Source organism: Cryptomeria japonica, chromosome 5, assembly GCF_030272615.1.
Source record: "Cryptomeria japonica chromosome 5, Sugi_1.0, whole genome shotgun sequence".
Taxonomy (NCBI): domain Eukaryota; kingdom Viridiplantae; phylum Streptophyta; class Pinopsida; order Cupressales; family Cupressaceae; genus Cryptomeria; species Cryptomeria japonica.
This window is the reverse complement of record NC_081409.1, coordinates 216,928,938-216,953,029: the sequence shown is the minus strand read 5'-3', so window position 1 is coordinate 216,953,029 and position 24,092 is coordinate 216,928,938. Positions and strand designations below refer to the sequence as shown.

Below are 24,092 nucleotides of genomic sequence, written 5' to 3'. Positions count from 1 at the left end.
CCACACTTGTATTAAACCTAGCAAAGTAAATCAATACAATCCACTCTCTCTTTTGTCTAATAACATTTTGATAGCATAATAGTACGTCATTTGCATAATATATTAAAACCTCCATCTAAAGCTCCAATATATAGAGGAAAGGAAATAGGAATCCACTAAAAGGTTCATGGCATAGTTGAAAAACTCCGCAAGTTCTTGCAGGAATTGCGAGTACTCGTGGGTTGATTTCTCGAGTGAGTCGCTTGCAAAATAACTCAAGGCCAAGTTTTCTATTAATGCGCGGCCATTTTTTAGGAAAAACTCGCGAAATTGCGCTAGTAAAAAAGACAAAAATCGCTGCCCGCCAAAAACATAAAATGAAAAGCATTTTCATGTTTTAGGTTTTTATTGTTATTTTCACCCTCACGCCACACGATGCAATGGCACATCAACTACAACTACGAGAGAGGGAAAATGCACAAGGGCACACACAACTGAAAAGATGATCCGAGGGGATTTGACTATCAAAAGATCCGACGGGATTCCGGATTGAATCGCACGACAAGATTACAGGTGGGCTTCAACATTTCAAGTTTTCCAAGTCTTCGAATTTTGAATGGTTTTCAACATTTAACTGTTTTTTTATTAATCATTTGCAAATATTTTAAACTTAACAAGCTTAAAACATATGAGCTATGATATCAAAAATTATCTTAATCAGTAATTTATATTTGATTGTATTGTAACTAGAATTAACCATAAGCTATACCTAATAAGTTTGTTTGTATTTTTTATATTTATATTTATCATAGTTAAATATTCTTGTTAATTTTTAATTGTTCTTTAAATTTAAGAAAATACAGTAAACTTAACAAGTCATAAACTCACAATTGCTTCATAAACCCCCCAAAAATCGGTAATTTATCGCTGTTGCAGGCTAAACAACAGAGGTTTACAAATCAGTAATCAGAGGCTACTACAAGGCTACACATATTTCTGATTTTTAAACTTAACAAGAAAATTAAACTTAACATAAGAAGAATGCATATGATACATCTAGACTTTAACAATTTTAGTTGAAGTCAATATACTTAAAAACTAAAACTAAAAATCAAAAACTCAGAAATCCAAAAAAAGGTACTTATTTTTTATGTTCTCTTCCTATTTTTCTATAAGAAAATGGCTTCTACAAGTGCAAGTAAAGGTGGTGGTAGAAAGAAAGACCCTTGTTGGAAACATGGGACACCAGGTCCAACACAAGGAGATGTCAATTGTATCCATTGCACTAAGCTTATGAAAGGTGGCATTGATCAGCTCAAATATCAGCTTACAAAGATCGAATGCCAAGATATTAGACCATGTAAGTTATGTCCTGAAGAGGCTACGAGGGATGCAATGGCAACTCTTGAAGTATATGATAAAAAAAAGGCAACAAAAAAAAAATAGTAGAGGCAATGGCAGTCTCAAAAGCAGATTTGAGTTCTATAGGGTCACATGCAGATGTGGGGGCATCTAGTTCTTCCCTTGGGCCATGGATACGAGGATCGGGAAGTGTGGGCAGCCATATGGAAAAATAATTTTGTTCCACGTAACACTCTTGGTGCACAACCTAGATTGCAAGGCACTACATGGAATAAAGAGGCTCACCATCAACCAAAGTTGTTGTGTGCTAGATTTTGGTTCTACAACAATATTCTGTTCAATGTTGTTTCTAGTCCATATTGGGAGCAATTAGTCACTGCATTGACCATGGTAGGTAAGGAGTTCAAGTCCCCAAGTCGTCATGAGATGAGTGGGCCATTATTGCAAGATGAGGTCCATGTATTGTTCCTACTAGTTAGAGATCATTATCCTGCAAAATAGATTGTTAGAACACAACAAAATATATACATAACTAATCTAATTTGCAATTAGAATTCAATTACTTAATTAATACTAAACTCAATTCTTAAAAAGGATACGAGTGCAGCACCAAGACATGTCCTTAGGTGGCTGTGAAGCTCGCCTTCTTGGAACCCATCTTGGTTCCAAGCCGTACCAGGAAACCGAAGGTTAATTCGGTTCTTGTCTTGGATGTAATTTCTTACACCCAAGCCATCCAGGAAATCGAAGGTTAATTCGATTCCTATCTTGGATGTAATTTCTTACATCCAAGCCATCCAGGAAATCGAAGGTTAATTCGACTGTCTTGGATGTAATTTCTTACACCCAAGCCATACCAAGGAACACCATCATATATGATCAATTCCTTGCCTTGGATGATGCATCTCATCATCCAAGTCTACTAGAGAGGACCGGCCAGATCCATCTCTTCTTGGATGAACTTTGTCAACCAAGCCATAACATTTATGCATATAGATTTTCAGTATATACTGCCTACCAGGGATTATCATAACCCCTGTATTAGACTAAGGGAATTTCTTCCCAATAGCCTCCATCATATAGCCACATCATTCATATTACATTCTATAATTCATTATCATTTTCATTCCATAATCCACATTTACATATTCCTATGTTAACATGTATTTGGTAACATATATTCAAAAAATATTCATTAACATATTGTTGTGACCATTTCACACATCGCCCCATTTAAAATGGGGACCCCCTCTTTTTGCTCGTTTTTGCTTGCCTTTCGTTTTGCTTTTTAGGGTTTTGGTAGTTCGTCAGTTGTCTGGATTTAGGGTCAAGCCTTAGGGTTTACTTTTCGATCTTTTCAGACCAGAATCCAGTCAGTCTTGAGAGCTTTTTTTTTTTTGAGCTTCCTTTTGTAGGATGCAAATTTTGAATGAAATGAATTCGCCAGAATGGTCTATTTTCAATTGGCATTTTGAGTGCAGAGTCTTAAATTTGTCTAAGTATTGATGATGAAATATGAATTTTGTCCAATTGAGTAATTTTGACCAAATTTTGACCTTTTTGATATTTGATCCCGGGCATTGGAAATGATTTGTTTTTGCCTTGTGAAGTGATTAAATTTGTGAAATCTTGATATTTTGGCCTGTAGGAGTAAAATCGCTCCTGTCCCTCAGTGAAGGACCGGAGCTCGTTTTCAAATATCTTACTGTCCTTACAGGGTCAAGATGATTTTTCGAATGGAAGTGATAGAGAAAGGCGTGATCGTTCCGTTGAATATAAATTGAAGAATTTCATGAACACGGAAATGCCCCAGGAGTGAAAATCGCTCCTGTCCCTCAGTGAAGGACCGGAGCTCAAAATCAAATATTATTTTGTCCTTGCAGGATTTTAATGACTTGACGATTTGAAGAGGTCCAAGGGGATGTGTTTTATCAAATGAATATAACTTGAAGTGCCGTCGTGAAGGAGAATGACCCAAATATGCAAAATCGCTCCTGTCCCTCAGTCAGGGACCAGGGCGAAAACCATTGTAGCTCCCGTCCCTCTCCCAGGGACCAGAGCGAAATCCTTCATAGGGCATGTTCTGGGCAAAGATCAAGCAAGTTTTTGGTTTGAAGGCAAGAAAAGATGTGACTTGAACTCGTTGAAGACAAATTGAAGATTACGAAACGTCAACAAGGGACCCAAATGCCCAAGTTCGCTCCTGTCCCTCAGGCAGGGACCAGAGCGATTTTGTCTTCGAAGATTTTTTTGCCAAGTTTGAGAGAATCTCAAGACATGGATGGATGAAAGGAGGTATAACAAGACAAGTGAAGATAATTTTTGAAGTTAACAAGGTGAGATGAAGCCCACAAGAGCAAGATCACTCCTGTCCCTCTCCAAGGGACCAGGGCGATACAATGATAATGTTGCCTTTTCTTCAAGTCCAAGGCACTCCAAGTTCGGACATAAGGTGGCAAGGACGTTTTAAAGCGTCTCAATCAAACACAAGGCATCAAAGGTCACTAAATTGAAGGATTTGCACTAAAATACCTAATTCGCTCCTGTCCCTCTCCAAGGGACCAGAGCGAAATTCTCATAAATGCCTAGATTTCAAAAGTTTATCAAGTATCAAGTGATTAAGAAGGATCAAGGGACTTTATCCTGCACGATAAAAAGTGATTGCAAGTTGGTCGAAATAAGGACTAGCTCAAAACGTTGAAATTCGCTCTTGTCCCTCAGGAAGGGACCAGAGCGATATTGATTATTTTGGCCAAATCCTTCCAAAACCACGTTAAGTCAAGGTTTTGCAAGGTCGCACAAGGTCAAAGGTATCTTTTGAAGATGATATACGAAGGTTCCAAACGTCAAAATGCTATCAATTAAGCCAAGGAACTTATATCGCTCCTGTCCTTTGGACAAGGACCAAAGCGATTTTCATTAAAACACTCATGCTCCTTCAAAATCAAGACAATGCAAAGATGGGCAAGATCGAGGACGTCATTTGGAAGGCAATGAACGAAGAACAAAGGTTAAAAGTTTGCAAATTTGAGCCAGGACACAAAGATCGCTCCTGTCCCTCTCCAAGGGACCAGAGCGATATTCCTCTAAACGTCAAAGTGCCTTGTAGAATTCAAGTGAAACGAGAGTGGAATGGAAGAATAACATTGTTTGTCCCTCACAATGAAGATTGAAGTTCGAAGTTACAAAGATAAAGGAGAAAACACTAGATCGCTCCTGTCCCTCTCCAAGGGACTAGGGCGATATTTGTTAAGTCACTTTTTATCCTTTGAAGATCACATCAAAGCAAAGTTGCACAAGGTTTAAAACATCATTTGGAAGGCGATACAAGGGAGGTGAACGTTAAGATGTTACCAATTTAAGCTTGAAATGGAGAAAACACATGGATCGCTCCCGTCCCTCTCCAAGGGACCAGGGCGATGATCCTCCAAACATCAAAACGCCTTGTAGAAGTCAAGTGAAACGGGCATAGAATGAAGAAATAATGTTATTGTTCGCCTTATGATGGAAAATTGGAGATTAAAAAAGCAAGATCTAGGAGAAAACATCTGGATCGCTCCTGTCCCTCTCCAAGGGACCAGGGCGATAATGGTCATAAAGGGCACTCGTTCACACAAGCAAATCAATCAAGCTCGAAGAACCCAACGAAAATGGCAAATTCAACGTGGAGATGGAGACTTTGAACATCAAAAATGCAAGGATCAAGACAAAGTTAATGGATCGCTCCTGTCCCTTAGTCAGGGACCAGAGCGATGAGGTTTGAATCTTCCCACTTTTCCAATTTTGGCGCTAAACAAACATTTTGAATTTATTTAAATGCTAAAAAATTCGATAAGTTTGAAAATTTAATTAATTAGCATTTAAATTTTGCGCTTGATATTAATTAATTAATTGTTTTTTGCCTTGTAAAAAAGATCGAATTTATTGATAATAAACGAAGGCATTTAATAATTAATTATTAATTATTAATAAAAAATTAAAAAAGAGCGCTTGGTTTATGAAAGTCGGCCTTCTATTTTATTTAAAAATTGTTTTAAATTGCCTTATTAATTACCAAGTCGGCCTTAAGGTGAATATGAGGTGAGCGCTATAAAGGGAGGTGAAAGACTTTTATTTTCACATTATCATTTTATCATCTCACATGCGATCTTGAGGGAGAAGTGCGAATTGTGTTTGAAGAGTGCGAATTTCATTTCAAGCAAGGTGGTGCGAATTTATATCCAAAGGTGGCGCAAATATTATCCAAGGAGGTTCGAATTTGTCAAAGGCATTGGAGATCACATCAAGGATATATCAAAGGTGGCGAAGTTCCTAATTTGAAGAAGAGATCACGTTGAAGATTATCTAACATCAATTTTGCCTAGGCGATTTTATTCATTTTGCATTCTAGAGTTAGCTCTCAAATAAGGTATGGCGATAATGGTTTTATTGTTTTAGTTTTGATCATCATAGCCTAAATTTTGAAATTTTGAATTTTGAATTCCTGGCTCAATCGTTTTTTTAGGAAATGATAACTCAAAGACTTATCATGAAGTTTCCTAAAAATTATTCTCTAATCTACGTTATTCATTGCAAAATCTAGTTTCTCATTATGAAATGTTGTGTAGGTATGGCGACCCCGAAGGCAGGAGCATCCACCAGTCGTTCAGCCCTTATGAAAGAAGATCAAAAGACCGAAGAAGTGGAGACCAAGATCATGTCGAAGTGGAGCAACATTGGAGATACCAACTTGGGTAACTTCAGCACGAAGAAATTTCGAGAGGTCCCTTACATTGGCAAGCCATCACCTGTCGCCCGGAGAATAATCGAGAGTGGCATCATTAAGGCGGCCGGCTTTCCTCCAGCTGTTCAGTGCCATGAGTTGATGATCGAGTGTGCTCGTCATTATGACCCTCAGTCCAGAACGATCGTGTCCAATGAAGGAAACACTTTGGCGTACCTTTCAGAGGAAGCTATAAGTGAAGCTTTCCATCTTCCAGAACACAGGGACATGATATACAAGAGCATAGAAGGAGCCAGGTCAATGTACGAAGATGATCCAGATGCTTGTCTAAGCATAATTAATAAGAACTGGTTACTCAAGAGCCGTCCCCGTCTAAGCAAGATCCCGAACACACCGCACAGGATTGATTTCCAGGAGGAGTACAGAGATTTGATCACGATGCTCAACCGAGTTACAGGAGCCCCTCACCCCTTCTACTTTGAGAAGTGGATGTTCTACTTCATCCAGGTGATAGTTCAGGGAAAGGGTACGATACATTGGGCTAGGATGATTAGCCATTGCTTGGACGTACAGTTGAGGAGACTCAAGGCTACCAAGTCCTTCCACATGAATTCATACGTCATCTATGCATTGATCAGGAGTTTTGAGTACGCAGGACTACCTCACAGAGGAGTGATTGGAAGAGGACCCGGCGAGGTCAGAGCTTGTGATTCTTATGCCTACTTGCATCATCCGCCAGGAAGCAACTACAAGCTAGTTAATGATACCTTCACGATGAACATCACAAGGACGTTGCAAGGTGGGATTCACAACAGATTATCTCAAGATGCACAGAATTGGTGAAGAGGTACGGTGCTTGGTTTATCCAATTTCCGAAGTTCACTTATATTAGAGTGCATGGATGTCCTTTACCTCCATACATGTTGCCGAGGTATCCGACAGACAGAATTGTGTTACTTGAAGTAACAAGACAGTTGGCAGCATATGCGAGGGCATTCAGACACAGACATGGGAATGGAGTTCCAGTACCTATCATTTTGGGCAATTCAGTTGAGGTATGTCCTAATGCTTTAGCTATGGATGACGCAGAGAAGGAGTTAGCCTTGTATTCTTTTTCAACCTTTGCTTTGAGAGAAAGCTTTGATCCACATGGACATTTAGAGGAGACAGTCGGTAGGAAGTTTAAGCATGAGTACCAAATAGAAGATTTTATGGTGAATCTCTTAGATGATCTTGAAGTGAAACGAAAAATGCATTCTAGATTGCCTTTGGATTTCATTAGGAAATGCAGGATTTACAGAGTGGCCGACCAAGCTCAGGACAGTGGCAGACATATCCAGTCATCCTATGATCGAGAAAGTAAAACAATAAGGTTGGATTGGAATGAGCCCGAGGTCGTGGATTTAGATGCTTTAATGGCTCCAGTCTTGTCTTGTACTCGCAGATGGGTTGACGTACAGCATCAGAAGTTGAGAGAGCAAGGCATAGCTATGACTTTCACTTTGGAAGAGAAACCAGCCGAAGGTGGAGCTAGTGTAAGTGAAGGCAATCCTAATCCTAGAAATTCAGGTGAAGGTAACCTTCGATGTGCCAGTGAGGGCAATCTCCATCCAAGAGGTTCGAAGAGGAAAGAGAGACCTGGAAAGAGAGAATCTTCCAAGAAGAAACAAGAGGCCAACCGGGATCGTTCATCCGACACATCTTCTAGACCAGAGAAAAGGACACTTCAAGTGGAAGAATCCATGGAGTCGATGGTACAGAACGACAGGCAGGAGGGAGGACAGGCACCGCAAGGGTCACCAGATGGATCTCTCCAAGATTATGAGTTAGATGAAGATAAAGAAGACAATGAAATAACATCTCCTCCCAGACAAGAAGAAATAGTACATAAGGAAATTCAAGTTCAAGAGACAAGATCAGCTATCCCAGATTGGTTGAAGGAAAGATTAACCAAGGTGATCGTAGTAGAGGACGAGGACAATGCAATTGATTTAGAGAGCCTTGTTGGATGCTCACACGAAGTAACAGAAAAGAGGAAGGCTACCAAGATGTCCAAGATGATTAGAGATGAGACTGGATCCAGAAAACTGCAGATAGCTACACCGGCAGTAGACAAATATGAAGGTGAGATCCTAGCAGAGGAATATGATATACAGACTTTTGAGCTAGGACCATCCACAGCAGAGCAGACATTGGATGATGCCACCGATTCATTTGAAGCATTGAAAGACAAGCTTAGAGAAGAAATGGAGAAGAATAGAAAGCTTGAGAGGGAGGTCGGTGCATGGAGGACATATTTCAGTCATCTCAATGAACCTTTGGGACGACAGGATCCAGCTAGATCACCAGTGCAGGCACTTCCCCTTCAATCAATCAATGAGGCAGAAAGATTCAGGAATATGGTCCAGCGTACGAGTACTTGGATGGATAAATCTCATACAGTTGCCGTAGAGTTTGTAACAAGGATGATGAAAATTATTCATCAAGCTATTCAGGTTCTTGAGATAATCCACAATTTGATGATAACAGTAGCCGCATTTGCCCATACCAAAGATGTTATCATTCCTGTCTTGAAAGTCATTAGACACACATCAAGGAAGGTCTTAGCACAAGAAAAGATCATGGATGGAGGACCTCACAGTTTGCTTCAGTGGTCAACCTTACTCCATATGAAGAGTGTTCTCTTCGAGGACATCAGTGTTAAATGTGGCCAAGTTGAGGAGGTGATCAATCCGATCCAGGACAGAGTATTTGAGGTACTTTGTACCATTCTTGGCAGGAGGATCGAGGTCGAGACAGATGTGGATATGCAGGAATTAGAGGATAGAATCAAGGTCATCTTTTGCAAGGACGCTAATGTTACAGACGAGCAGTATGATCAGATGTTTGCCACCATGCTCCTGATTGAAAGAACAAAGGAACTTGAATCTTCATGGGACGCAGCTCTTCTAGATGCATTCGATCGGGTCATCCACTTGGAAGAAAGTATGAAGAATCTTCCCGAGATTCCAATTGCAGAGATCGAAGGAATCGTATCAAGATTCATTGCATATGCTAAAAAAGAGAATTGGAAAGGGAATAAGATTCTAGATGATAGGTTGTTATAGATGACATGGCATCTTATTTGTCATTGGTTCATGTCTCCTAGGTTTTTGTGCCAAATTTAATATTTGGCTATGCATTTAATATTGTTCAATAAAAAGGAGGCCATTTGTAACAAACCCTAATTAGGGTTTAGGTGTCATGATCTTGACCGTTGATCTACTTTCAATCTGGACCTTTCATTGTAATTGAGGATGCTATTTATACCCTCATTTTTCATTTCATAGGTAGTAATTAGATATCAGAGAGTTTGTTGTATTAGAGAGATTAGAGTTAGAAGCAATTTTATTTTTGTAGCAAGATTGAGTTTTGAGGAAAGGAATTCAAGCAATTGTTGTACATGATGACTTGGAAATCAATGAAATGTTGAAGTTATGGTGTTTTGTTGCAATTTTCTTGGTTATCTTCATGGTTGTTCAATTTACTTGAATCATGCTCAATCAAGGTAGTGTGTTAATTTGAAGGACATAGTGTGAGACTTGATCTTTGGTAGGATTCGTAATCCAAACCACTAGCTTCTTGCTGATTGTAGGAACGCCTTGCGTGGTCAACTGGAGATATTTGAATCATTTAACCTTCAAACATTATTGTATCATGGATATGTACCTTCGTGGTAGTGTCTTTGATCTTTGATGCGTTGAAAATCATTTCGTTACCTTAGAAGATCGCATCAATTTCAATTGAGTTGTTATCTTATGGCTAAATTGAAGTTGGTTGAATCTTGCCAAGTCTTGTTCACACTAAGTCATTCTTAGGGTTAGACTAGATTAGACCTCTTGAAAACCCTTCTCTTTTGTCATTTAAAAAAAAAAAAAAAAAGCTTCTTAGTTTAGTAAAATCTTAGGCTTTCGGAAGCGTAAGACCCCTTGAGGATACAGCAAATCACATCATACCATGGCGAGCTTGTCCACACGTAGAGACCCTACTAACCAGAACATTGGAGTCATCCTAACTGATCCTTCATGCGAATCTTCAGCAGTTAGAGGCTTTATTCAAGAGAGGATAAGATGCCTTTGGGTATTTTATTCTGTGTATGATTGTGTACAAAATACACGTCAACACATATCCTCAAGAAGATCCATTGACATATAAAGAAATATTCATAAGCATATATTCAGAACTAATCATTACCATATATTCACAAATATTCATTAACATATTTTCATGACTATTCATTAACGTATATTCACAAATATGCATTAACATATATCTAGAACTATTCATTAACATATATTAAAATATTCATTACTATATATGTGTGTGTGTGGCACACACGTCCACACACATATATCCTCTATGAACTGCAGATAACACTTACTTGTCATAGTCTATAGTCTGCTGTTGAAGCTCCTAGACCGTAGTCCGCCTGCTATCTTCTGTCTCCCTTCCTGTCGTATCACTTGTAATGTCCCCTACTAAGTCTTGGCTTTGTTTTAACCATAATTAATCCATCTCGACATACTTTGACTTAAACTAAATGGATTAGGAGACAGAGCTATCTTTAACATGAATCCAATCAGTGATAACAAGGGACAGAGGCTTCTTCCTGATATAATCTTAAACATTCTATCTGATTTATATACTAATATTTATTATTAAAATACATATAGTTTTCTATATATATTTATATACATTATTTATTCTTAGATATTATCACTATATTACTGTAGATGCAAAACTTATAAAACATTATAATTATTATTATCTAGATTTATATTCCTATTAATCTCTGCATAGGAATGTTATCAGGCTTCAAATATTAAGCATACATATTAAGCACGATCCTATGCATACCCCCAACAAATGATAGTTTTGATCTGGTCTATATTCTTCTTCCTTCCCTCTTTCTCTATCTACATAGCTGTACTTCTTAACCCTCTGTCCATCCTCCCGTGCCCCCTCTGGTCTTGCGGTTTGTATGGGTTATATACCCGTGGAGGGGAATAGTTGTGTCCCTCCACGGGGTCCCTTCCGTGGGAAGGGGTGTGACGGGTCGCAGCCTAGGCTGCGGCTACCATCACACCACTTCCCTTTTGAGGGGAGGGGTATGACGGCAGTCGCAGCCTATGCTGCGGCTTCTGGTCCCACCACTTCCCGCGGGGGGGAGGGGGGTCCGCGTGATCTTCCCGCAAGGGCATGACACGAAGCTTGTTCATTTCCCCACCTTTAATATATTTAAATATATCAATTTGTTCCTCCATCTTTAAATATAATAATTTATTCCTTGTCAATAATATATTAATATTATTTAAATATTTTAATTCCTCCTTTAACCATATTTAATATATTACATCATTTTAATAATTGACTTTATCACATTTCAAGAATAAGTATTAATATATAATAATTAAAATTAATTGTTTAATAAATAAATAATTTTCAAATATTCATTCGTTTGTTTAATCATTGTATTAATTAATAATAATATTTGCCTCATTTAGGATCGATATAACGATCAAGGAGGGGACATGACAGTCCAAAACACTCACCAATTAGTGGAAGAGCAAAGGAGTATTTGGGAAAAGAGTGGCTGCACCATTCTATCTGATGGGTGGACAGATGGTAGGAATAGGACACCTATCAATCTTCTAGCTGCTTCAGGGAGCTAGTTAGTATTTTTAAAATCAATTGATGCCTCCAATGAAGTGAAGATTGCAGAGACCTTGTGCAACATTTTGGATGAGGTGATGATGGAAGTGGAAGTGCAAAATGTCATCTAGGTTGTGACTGATAATGCAGCTGCATATGTGGCAGCCAACAAACTTCTAATGGCTAGGCATCTAACATTATTTTGGAACTCTTGTGCTGCCCATTGTCTTGACTTGCTCCTTAAGGACATAGGGAAACTAAGATGGGTGAAGAAAGTGGTTGAAGATGGAAGGAATATCACAAAATACATCTACAATCACACATGGATCTTGAATCGTATGAGAGAGCACACTAATGGTAAGGATCTTGTGCGATTGGGGTTCACATGATTTGCTACCAATTTCCTCACCTTGCAAAGCATACTAGCTACATTGTCCAACCCGAAGAAGATGTTTGTGAGTGAAAGATGGTTGGATAGTCATTATGCTAGGAAGCTTGAAGTAGAGAAGGTTGTGATTGCCTTTTTTTATTCTAGTTTGGCCAAGATGGTGGAGGAGATCATCAATGTAATTTTTGAAACTTTAATTAATGATTCATTATTTAATTTTCTAATATTACAATTTGTTGATTTTGTTAAACATTTTATATCTAGGTGTCGGAACTTTTGGTGAGGGTGCTACGAATGGTTGATGTGGATCATAACCCCATGGGGTATCTATATGAGGCTATGGATAAGGCCAAAGAGGTGATTCAGCACTTGTATGGGTCAACAAGACCAAATATGAATCCATATGGCGCATAATTGATCGGAGGTGGAACCAACAAGTCCACCAACATATTCATGTTGTTGCCTATGTAATGTCCCCACTTCGAAATAGAATTTAATAATAAAATTAAAATATTAAAAATTAATTATAATATAAAGAATATAATTAAATATAATTAATTAAATAATTAAATATAATTAATAAAAATTTAATTAAGTTAATGAATGGTTAAAAGACATGGAAGGAAAAGTTGTGACTCCCTCAACAGTAAGATATAAAAGGGAGAAGAGAACCTCATTTGGGAGGGGGATAACTTGGAAATCAGAAGTGCAGATCTGATTTAAATAAGAAGTGTAGGTCTGATTGTGAAAGGTTGTGTCCCTTTCAAAGGGCAGAAATAATGAAGAGTTGCACACTTTCAAAGGGTGTTAATGGTGAAAGGGTGTGTCTCTTGCCAAAGGGCAGAAATAATGAAGAGGTATGACCTCTCCCTCACATTGAGAGATATAAAGAAAAAGGAATCAAAGCATCCAGTAATGTCACCATGGATCAGATCAGATCAGAACTGTTATTAAGTTGCAGGCAGTAACATCCTTGTTCTTGGTGCTATGCATGGGATGTGTTTAATAAGTATGCTTAATAGATGAAGCCCAATAATGTTCTTATGCAGAATTGATAGTAATATTAATATGGACTGCAATATGTATGACAGTCATACGTAATTTCATATATATATATATTCATAATACATAAGAAATATTTATACTTATAGTCTAAATCATGTTATTACTGTATATATTTAAGATGGGAATGAGATGTTCCAAATAGGGGCAGTCTAAATCCAAGCAATAGGTTAAGTCCCAAGATCGGGTGGGGATCAGCAACCCATAAGCCTTGAGGGTATAGACCCAAGATAGGTAAGGGCTTGGATTTGTAAACTTTGAGGGAACCTATTGTAGTTGGTCTCTAAGTGCTTTGGTAACATACGTAAACCCTTCTCTCTTAAAACTGAAGTAGTAGCAAGGTCTGATATCTATATTAAGAACTATGAATAATAAAATTAATCATCTAATGAGGAAAATAGATAGCACTTGATAATAACTAATTTAAGAATATCAATCAATTTTATATTCAAATAGATCAAGTAGGGGACATTACAAATGGTATCAGAGCTTTGATCTTGCCATCCTGCAGGGTAAAGAGGAATCGATGAATCATTCTAGTCAATAAGAAGGAATCTAACAATACAAGTATTTGCGCGTATGCATATATCCATGTGTATGCTTCGTGTTTTTATGTGTATTCTCCATGTTTGGTTCATGCCTGATATGTTTCCAGCATGTTTATTCCATGTGTGTTTCCAAAGTCATTTCATATTGGAAGTCATTTTGAACACTCCATGATCATTGCTTGAGGACAAGCAATCTTGGGTGGGGCGGACTGCAATGTCCCCACTTCGAAATAGAATTTAATAATAAATAATAATAATAAAATTAAAATATTAAAAATTAAATTATAATATAAAGAATATAATTAAATATAATTAATTAAATTTTAATTAAGTTAATGAATGGTTAAAAGACATGGAAGGAAAAGTTGTGACTCCCTCAACAGTAAGATATAAAAGGGAGAAGAGAACCTCATTTGGGAGGGGGATAACTTGGAAATCAGAAGTGCAGGTCTGATTGTGAAAAGTTGTGTCCCTTTCAAAGGGCAGAAATAATGAAGAGTAGCACACTTTCAAAGGGTGTTAATGGTGAAAGGGTGTGTCTCTTGCCAAAGGGCATACATGATGAAGAGGTATGACCTCTCCCTCACATTAAGAGATATAAAGAAAAAGGAATCAAAGCATCCAGTAACGTCACCATGGATCAGATCAGATCAGAACTGTTATTAAGTTGCAGGCAGTAACATCCTTGTTCTTGGTGGTATGCATGGGATGTGTTTAATAAGTATGCTTAATAGATGAAGCCCAATAATGTTCTTATGCAGAATTGATAGTAATATTAATATGGACTGCAATATGTATGACAGCCATACGTAATTTCATATATATATTCATAATACATAAGAAATATTTATACTTATAGTCTAAATCATGTTATTACTGTTTGTATTTAAGAAGATGGGAATGAGATGTTCCAAACAGGGGCAGTCTAAATCCAAGCAATAGGTTAAGTCCCAAGGTCGGGTGGGGATCAACGACCCATAAGCCTTGAGGGTATAGACCCAAGATAGGTAAGGGCTTGGATCTGTAAACTTTGAGGGAACCTATTGTAGTTGGTCTCTAAGCGCTTTGGTAACATACGTAAACCCTTCTCCCTTAAAACTGAAGTAGTAGCAAGGTCTGATATCTATATTAAGAACTATGAATAATGAAATTAATCATCTAATGAGGAAAATAGATAGCACTTGATAATAACTAATTTAAGAATATCAATCAATTTTATATTCAAATAGATCAGGTAGGAAACATTACAGCCTACTACTTGAATCACAAGTTTTTCTTCTTCCCGACTTTTAGAGAAGATGCAAAGGTTAAAGTTGGCCTCAACACATGCATTCGGAGATTAGCCGATGATGAGCACCTTCGAGACCTAATACTCTTTTTATTTTTTTTCGAGATCTAATACTTGATGAGTTGCAAAGCTATAAGAAGGCCAGAGGGCCATTGTTTTTTTCACCTGATTGGAAACATAGGAGAGACACCCTACAACTAGGTAAAAAAACAATGTTTAATTTTATTTTACCATTTATTTCACTCTTTAAGATTGTTAAAATCTTTACAAGTTATAAATGACATTTTTTATCCTTGCAAATTTGTGGTGGGAAGATTATGGTGCCACAACACCTAATCTTCAAAACCTTACCATCCGCATATTATCGCAACCTTGTAGTGCTTTTGGTTGTGAGTGCAGCTGGAGTGTTTTTGAGGCCATTCACACAAAAAAGCACAATAAGTTAGTTGACTCAAAAATGCTTGAATGACTTTGTCTATGTGTGTGTAATATCCCCCTTAATTTTTTTCCCAATTATTTCCACAATTACATTCAACACAACACTTGTTACGGTTAGGAAATGAAAACCAAATGTTGTTGAAAGTAACCCTCCACTTTTTGTTCACCAAGAGCCCAATCTGAGAGGGTGAGAGCATACAGTGTCAAGGGGATCGTTAGATGCCAATAACTGAAAATGATTACAATCTTCGGGCAGCAAGCCAGCCCCTTCCACTTATACAGTGGGATATTGAAAACTATTCAATCACCTGGCAGTAAATCAGCCAAGGACAAGCCAAAGAACTGAAGAATGAATCACTCAACTGCTTGTGCAGCAGAAGAACTAGAAATAGAAATTAATATCAACTCCACCGCTTATTCAGCGAGAGGACAAAATTACAAACTCAAGATAGGCGGCCAAGCTAGCCTCTTCCACTTATGCCATGGGAGCCAACTAAGAAATTTGAAAGATAGCTGCTAGTACTACTAACCAGCTTTACAAATTCATTACGAGCTTTCTGAATATAAGAAATATTACTAATCTAAGATAGGCAGCTGAGCCAGCCTCTTCCACTTATGCAGTGGGACAACAAAAAGCCAAAATGTTGCTATTAGTACTACTAACCAACATTACAATAAATATGAAATTTGATAACCAAGTGCTGATTATGAGCTGACAACTGCAACAACACCTCCAATCATCACCTAACCACCCAATCTACTCACTCTCAAAAGCACACCCAAAGACCAACTTTCGAAAATCTGATATTTATGACAGCAAGCTGGAAATGCATACCCAGCAACACCCAAACACACCAAAATGCTCCTAACTCTTTCAAAACCCACTCAAATCACCCAACAACAGACCCAAACTGATAATAAGCATATAGCGACTAAGAACCAACAGGAAAACAGCAGCAATATACCCCCAAACACTCAACACGCAACCCAATGCACTCCCCAACAAAACGTCTAAGCTAAAATGTTCGATTTGCAATTAAATTTTGGAAACTCATTTCTAGGGGCTGTAAACTTACAAATCTTATCGTTGGGAGCATAGAAATCTTTAGAGCCAATACCCAGAATCAACAGGAGCCCACACAGGAAACTAGAAGTGAAAATACGCTTCAGCCATGATGCCAACCAACAACTCAGAAACACACAAACTCACACCAAAAACAGAAAACCAACTGAAGCAACCATTCCCAATAAGCTCTATCTATTCCTCTGGGTGAGAAATAGTCTTTCCGCAGCTAGGTGATATCTCTCAAGCTCGAAACTGACATAGGCTAGGAAGCTCGCAACTTCGAAGCACAAATTTGGCACCATTCCGGCAACACTTAATAATACAGATTTTCATGGATACCAAATGAGAGCCCAAGGCTTGTATTTATAACCTTTTGCTAGTCAAATTCAAATTCAAATGCTCTCCAAATGCGCCCAAACCAAATGCCATTTCATTTCATCCACATTTGGCATTGCATTTCATTTTATTTCCTTACACAAGTTCGCCCCACTCACATTCACCCAAAATCGTCCTTATTAATAAATATAAGTGTCATAAAATAAAGTGTAAAGTGGGCGCGTAACTATGACTTCCAAATAAAAAATATTACTAAGGCAATATACTTAGAAAATTGCCCCATTTGCCTTGAGTTATAATTTAATTATTAACACCATGACGACCCCCTTGAAGTCATATGCAAATTTTGCCCAAATAGACTTAGGATAAAATTAATATTCTCTCCTCCTAAGTCGTCGATCCATAAAATAATCAAATATTAATACCACATGCCTAAGGTATTAATATATTAAAAATACCTTCTCCAATACTGATTATTGCCAAATTGAGTCGGAGACTAAAGTACTGGAAATCACCAAAACTAAACTAAGTTGGAGCTCTGAACTGAACTGCTAAAAATAGTCATGTGAGTGAATAAAGGATCCTGCCAAAATAATACTGCCAGAAATAGCTACTAACCTGAGTTGCAGAATCCCTGCCAAAAATAGCATTGCCAAAAATAGTACTTACTATAAATAGCATACTGCTAAAAATATTAAGTGTTTCCAAAGTTATTTTTACCACATTCTGAGCAACTGCCAAACTTACTAAAAATAGTAAGTACCGAAAAGGTCCTCAGACTGGTTTGCATGTTATACCATCATAGAGCACTCAGAAAAACCAGAAAAAGCCAAAGAACTCAACTGCTTCTGCCTCCACTTACTAAAAATAGTAAGTTCGTCAAACTCCATAACTTGCTATGCATGTACCCTCACTGCGAAGCTTTTTGAAAACCTAGAAGGAATCCAAAATCCAAACAGACAAATTCCAACATGCAAGCCTTCAAAATTGCAGAAACATCCTCCTAGAGGTAGGAAACCCTAATTTCTGCTTCCGACTAGCCTACAGGTCTTCGAAATAAGCTAACGGTCCCCAAAACAAACCAGAGTGGAAAAGGGGACACTACAGTGCGGTACAACCTTTGATGGCATGAAAAGAAGGTGCAAGGACAAGATTCACATGAAGCACTTGACCTAGATGACATTGACCCATTTTCAGCAGATTGGAGCTACTACTGATCAGCTAAGTGAGATGGAGAGGGCAGGAGAGGAATGGGATGCGGAAGTGGTAGCGCATGAGGAGGAACACAAGGTTGGTCATGCAACAAAGACACCTATTGAGGCACATGTCACTATGGATGAGGCACCTAATGAGGATGTTGAAACTACTTCAGCACCACCCACCCAACGGCAACAATCTTTTTTGAGCTTTAGTCGTATATGCAATTTATGATTTATCATTTTCATTGATACCAAAACTTGATATGTATTCAAAATTTCAGAGGTTATAGTTGTTTTGTGGTCTATGATACATTGATATGTATTGAACTCAATTTTATTCACATGTTGCACTTGTTTTTTGGTCTATGCTATGTATTTAACTCAATCTTTGATTTATATATCATGGAAATCGGTATATGTTCTACAAATTCAGTGTATATGTTTGTCTTTAAAGAATATTTAAAGAAATTATATATTTAGAAATGTTCAATAACTTTGCTGAGTTTTAGCCAAGTTCTCAAATTTTTTGGGTCAGCCGAGTCATTGCCGAGTCTGAGTTTTTCAACTATGGTTCATGAAACTAGTGGCCACCAAACAATACCCAACAATCAAAAGCCCATTCCTCACTATACATTGAACATAGCACCCAAGATAGGCATCATGGATAGACAACATCTTTGATTTACAATCCCCAATAGGCACCACTAGTGCTACATGATGAGATCATTGATGACAAGATGCTCCACTGCCAAAAAGTAGCTCCCTAGCACTCCAAGAGAGAAAAAAACAATTACGTTGAAGAGTGATAACAATAACTCCCACTACTGACCTGTTTTCATAACCTCCTTAGTCAATGCCATTCAACAATATTCCAAGTTCTTAGGAGAATAATAATAATAATCTCTCAACTCATTTGCATGTAAATATCTATTCCAAGAACATTGGAGACACAATCATTATACGTAGGATTGCAATGAATATCACACTAAATCCTAACAATTGTAAGCAATTGTTTTCTTCTTTCCAGGTCAATTTTCTAAGTGATTGGTGTATAGTGAGTTGAGTGCAGAAAAGAGGTATGTCCAAGCAATTTTCATAGTTTGCAAATGTTAGGATAATATTGTACTGAAAATTGGTGTCCTTGAAGGCCTAGAGAAGGCAACAAACTTACAGGGTTTTTCATACATTTGGTTCTCCATGGTAAAATCTCGTGTCGTGTTCTGTTTTTGTGTTGCTTTCAGGTTCCATTGATATTCCATTCTTGCATGCAACTATCTCTATTCATTTAAGCAGCTTGCAAATTCATTTGTAGCCACTTAATCACTATTTTCTGAGGTTAGTATTTGGAGTACATTCTTTTCACTCAAGAGAATTATAAGAAAGATAAGATCTATGTTGGTGAAATTGTTATAGAATATATCTAGACTAATTGCCAATGAACCTAAGAATAGATCATGTTCAACTTAGTGAATATATGACCTGTAAGATTCCTTCAGATAAAGGCAAAATGGGGATGTTTCAAAACCTGCTGAAGATGGGTGCGCTGGCGGTTAATGAATCCTTCATACTTTATATCTACTTCCACACACTCTTTCTCATCTCTGGATAATAACGGGTTTCCAAATCCATGCTTGTCCAAGAGTTCATACTGTACATGAGGACGTTTCAAGATATTTTCTAGTGTCATACTCTCTTTCACTGGTTGATTCGATTGTTCTGCAACTATATCTGCAATTTCAGAAGTAGCTGCAGAAAGCATAATAAAATCAGTCAATTTGAATAATATTATCCATGCACAAAAAGAAATTAAACAATCACATCTCTGAGCACTCAAAATAGCTCCCTAACCTGAAATCTTCTCAGTTTTTACACGGGTTTTCTCATGCAATATTCGAGCTTGCTTTTCTTCATAATGTTTCCACATCCGATCATCGATTAAACCAATTTCCCGGCCCAATGGAGTAAGTCGGGAATCAGCATTATCCGCTCGAAGTAGTAAACGGTGTTCTGAACGGCTATATGCAGCACAAGATTCATTAGAAAGAAAAAATAAGATTGAGATAAGCTAGTTAAACTACAAGATGATCATTTCAGATCAGGAAACAAAATGGAAATGAACAAACCTATTTTGTTTTTAATTTTCTATTTTAATTTATATTTTGATTTTATCAATTTAGAGTCTGGACGCTTCAAAAGTTCACATTTCTTGATTTTTCCAAAGCTGCAATTATGAGAATCTTGATCAAATACTAAAATGGTACAGATAATGGATATCTCCAGGAAGCTATTCACTTGAGAACATAGCACAATTTACAAGACATTTCCTGGTAGATGAGAAGACATGGGTCATGCACACTGTAAATCTCTCAAGCAAAATAATCAATACCTGCCAATATTAAGAAGGAAAGTAATATCTTCCAATGGGCATTGATAATACATATGCATCTGAATATCTTCTATTGAAAGACTACAGTTGAGTAAATAAGCTTTTCAAGAAGTACAAGCTAATATATAGATTATTGAATAGAACGAATAACAACTTTATAATGTTTTAGACAAATTGAAAATATTCGAGTAAAGGGTAATTTGAAATTTCTTCAGTAATTTCTAGTGAATATGAAGAAACTGTGATATTGAGACAGACAATTGATAAGTGATACAAAATTAGTCAGTTTAAAATCACAATAAGACAATCTCGGCAGCCCTACCCTTCAAAAATTTCATTATTGGCTTCATCTCACTGCAGTGGATATTAGGCCAAGCTAAGAAGAAAATACGAAAGGAAAGCCAAAAAACCATGAGGATGCTTGCTACAATGGCGAATGAGTGAATGTTGCATTGCATTCTGATGTGATATGTTGAACCTGTATATTTCTGATGCATCTCTGAAAATCACCAAGCCACACATACAAGTGTGACAATGTGCTGCAACATTTCTACTTGCAGGTGCACAAGCATAAGTTTATATACCTCTTAGATAAAGAAAAAATACATAGAATTATTCATCACATATCATGAGAGAGCCAAAGTCATAAGCTAATTGGCATGTCATAGAAAAGAAACTCATTATAGTTTGTAATATCCCCACTTTGAAATAAAATTTAATAATATATGATAATAATATCCCCACTTTGAAATAGAATTTAATAATAAATGATAATAATATCCCCACTTTGAAATAGAATTTAATAATAAATGATAATAATAAAATTAAAATATAAAATGATATAATTAAATATGATTAATAAAAAATTAATTAAGTTAATGAAAAGTCAAAAGACATGAAAGGAAAAGTTGTGACTCCCTCAACAATGATATATAAAAGGGAGAAGAAAACCTCATTTGAGAGGGGGGATAATTTGGTGATGAGAAGTGCAGATTTGATTTAAATAATAAGTGCAGATCTGATTATGAAAGGTTGTGTCCCTTTCAAATGGTAGAAATAATGAAGAGTTACACTCTTTCAAAGGGTGCTAATGGTGAAAGGGAATGTCTCTTGCCAAAGGGCATACATGATGAAAAGGTGTGACCTCTCCCTCAAATTGAGAGATATAAAGGGAAGGAATCAAAAGCATCTAGTGACATCACCATTGATAAGATCAGATCAGAATTGTTATCAAGTTACAGGAAGTAACATTTGTGTTCTTTATGGTATGCCTCCCAATCTGCAGGCGACATCTATAGTGCGAACTCCAACCACAGGCTACAATCTACGTACAGGTAAGAGGGGTTAAGAAGTCTTAAGGTATATATGTGTGTGGACGTGTGTGCCACACACACACATATGCATTTTTATGAATACATATATCTCTGATGATTACTTATATGAATGTAGCAATAAAGATAGAAATCTATGTAGAATATGTATGTATATTTAGGATCATTAGAAAGATTAAAGAATATGTAAATGAAGACGTAAATTATGGAATGGAAAACAGTAATGAATTATAAAATGTAATATTAATGTGATTATATGATGAAGGTTATAGGGAAGAAATTCCCTTAGCCTAATGGAGGGATTATGATAATCCCTGGAGGGCAGTATATACTAAATATCTATATGCATATATATGGCTTGGTTGACTAAGTTCATCCAAGAAGAGACGGATCTGATCAGTCCCCTCTGAGGACTTGGATGATGGGATGCATCATCCAAGGCAAGGAATTGACATAGGGTCTTCCTTGGATGGCTTGGGTGTAAGAGGTTACACCCAAGACAGGAAACGAATTAACCTTAGATTTCCTGGAGGGCTTGGATGTAAGAAATTACATTCAAGACAGGAGTCGAATTAACCTTTGATTTCCTGGAGGGCTTGGATGTAAGAAATTACATTCAAGATAGGAGTCGAATTCACTTTCGACTTCCTGGAGGGCTTGGAACCAAGATGGGTTCCAAGAAGGTGAGCTTCATGACCGCCTAAGGACATACTTTTGTATGACAATCGTATCCTTTTTATTAGATAAAAGTTGTGATTATGTTAACTAAGTATATTAAAGTTAGATTGCAATTTAGATTACTTCTCTCTCTCTCTATATATATATTTGTTGTATTCTAACAATCTATTTTGCAGGTTAATAATCTCTAACTAGTAGGGCCATTACATAGTTGGCCAATGGTCATGCATAGTGCTCTTCGACTTTAGGATCATCAAACTCTGGAGTATCAAAAAACTCTAGCTTTACGGTGGGATGTTGATCTCGAAGACATTGCCCAGGTTGATGAAGAGTAGGCACCAAAGGGATTGGTTGGGATTACATTGGATCAGGCAAAGCCTCACAGTGGAAGTAACTCAAAGGAGGGCTTCGATTTTGATGCAGTGTTGAGAGATGCAAATTAAGGGTAGTAAAGTACTTGTTTTTGTATTTTCAAATCATAATTGAAAGTGAAACTTGTAGCCTTTAGGCACTTTGTTGTAACCTTTTTTTAATACCACATGCATATTGACGATGAATTTTGATAGCAATTTCATGTAAGTTTTGAGTTTGAAATTTGTCATTTGCTACTTTAGTAATTTGTTTGACTTTGACTTTCACATGAACTCTCAATTTAGCACAAATGTTATGTATTAAGGTTTTACTATGTATATATAAATTCTTTACCAATGTAATCATATGAATATTTAAAATTTCCCAATATATTTAAATTTTTCCCTATTTTTATATAGCCATTCCCTTTGATGTCCCTTGCCATCCCCATCCCAAAAACTTGCAGCAACATAGGACCTAAGTGATTAAAAAGTGTGAGAGTTTATGCATTTCATGCTAATATTTGTAAAATCCAAAAACATTAGTTTCGGGACATCACAATGACAACTTATCATAAATAGAAGCTACCCTAAGTTCATTTCTAGCATCTTGTTGGGAATTGAGCTCACTAATTAAATGCCTCTAACTAGCTAGCCATATCCATCCAACTGAATACCAAAATTAAGACCTATAAGAAAGAATTATAGTTGAGAGATTGTCTGGACTCTAATGTACTCTCTTAGATTGACCATATCTCCACATGGCCTTTGTAGTTACACAATCTTCCATAAAAGGAGTTGGACATGAAAGCGTCAGAATCTGTCTGCCCTATATTAACAACTAATGTCTTAAGCAGTGGTAATATCAATAATGTATATTATAGGTAATTAGCAAATATATCAATAATTGATTATATTATTTAATTTATTTATGTGTATATATGCAAATCAGATATATATAATGTCTTAATCAGACAAATAACAGTATTAGATTGTAAATTAGAAAGAGTTCATAAGATAATAAACGGTAAGGAGAAAATGTTTATATGTCACTATTGCCTGTGTTTAAGAAGGTGGGTAAGAATATATTTTCATGTAGGGGACATTACAATTGGTTTGACACTTGCATTCAAAATTATGAATGTATAATAGATGAACAACTTATTTGTGAATAGTTAATTGATTGAGTAGTGGAATATCACTGTTTGGATTCATGTTAAGGTAGAAATGCCACCTAATATATTTGGCTTGAGTCATAAGTATATTG

The 24,092-nt window shown here is 36.9% G+C and overlaps 1 protein-coding gene across 3 annotated transcripts in view; it reads right to left on the bottom strand.

Annotated features, from left to right (window-relative positions):
* Positions 1-24,092, bottom strand: part of LOC131064396 (uncharacterized) — a 375,046-nt gene that overhangs the window by 57,918 nt on the left and 293,036 nt on the right. For all 3 annotated transcript variants that reach the window (XM_057998528.2, XM_057998529.2, XM_057998527.2), the window contains 2 exons: positions 19,929-20,095; positions 19,606-19,826 (listed from right to left, as the gene is read on the bottom strand). In XM_057998528.2, coding sequence (XP_057854511.2) covers positions 19,606-19,826; positions 19,929-20,095 — 388 coding nt within the window. The remainder of the gene's footprint in view (positions 1-19,605; positions 19,827-19,928; positions 20,096-24,092) is intronic.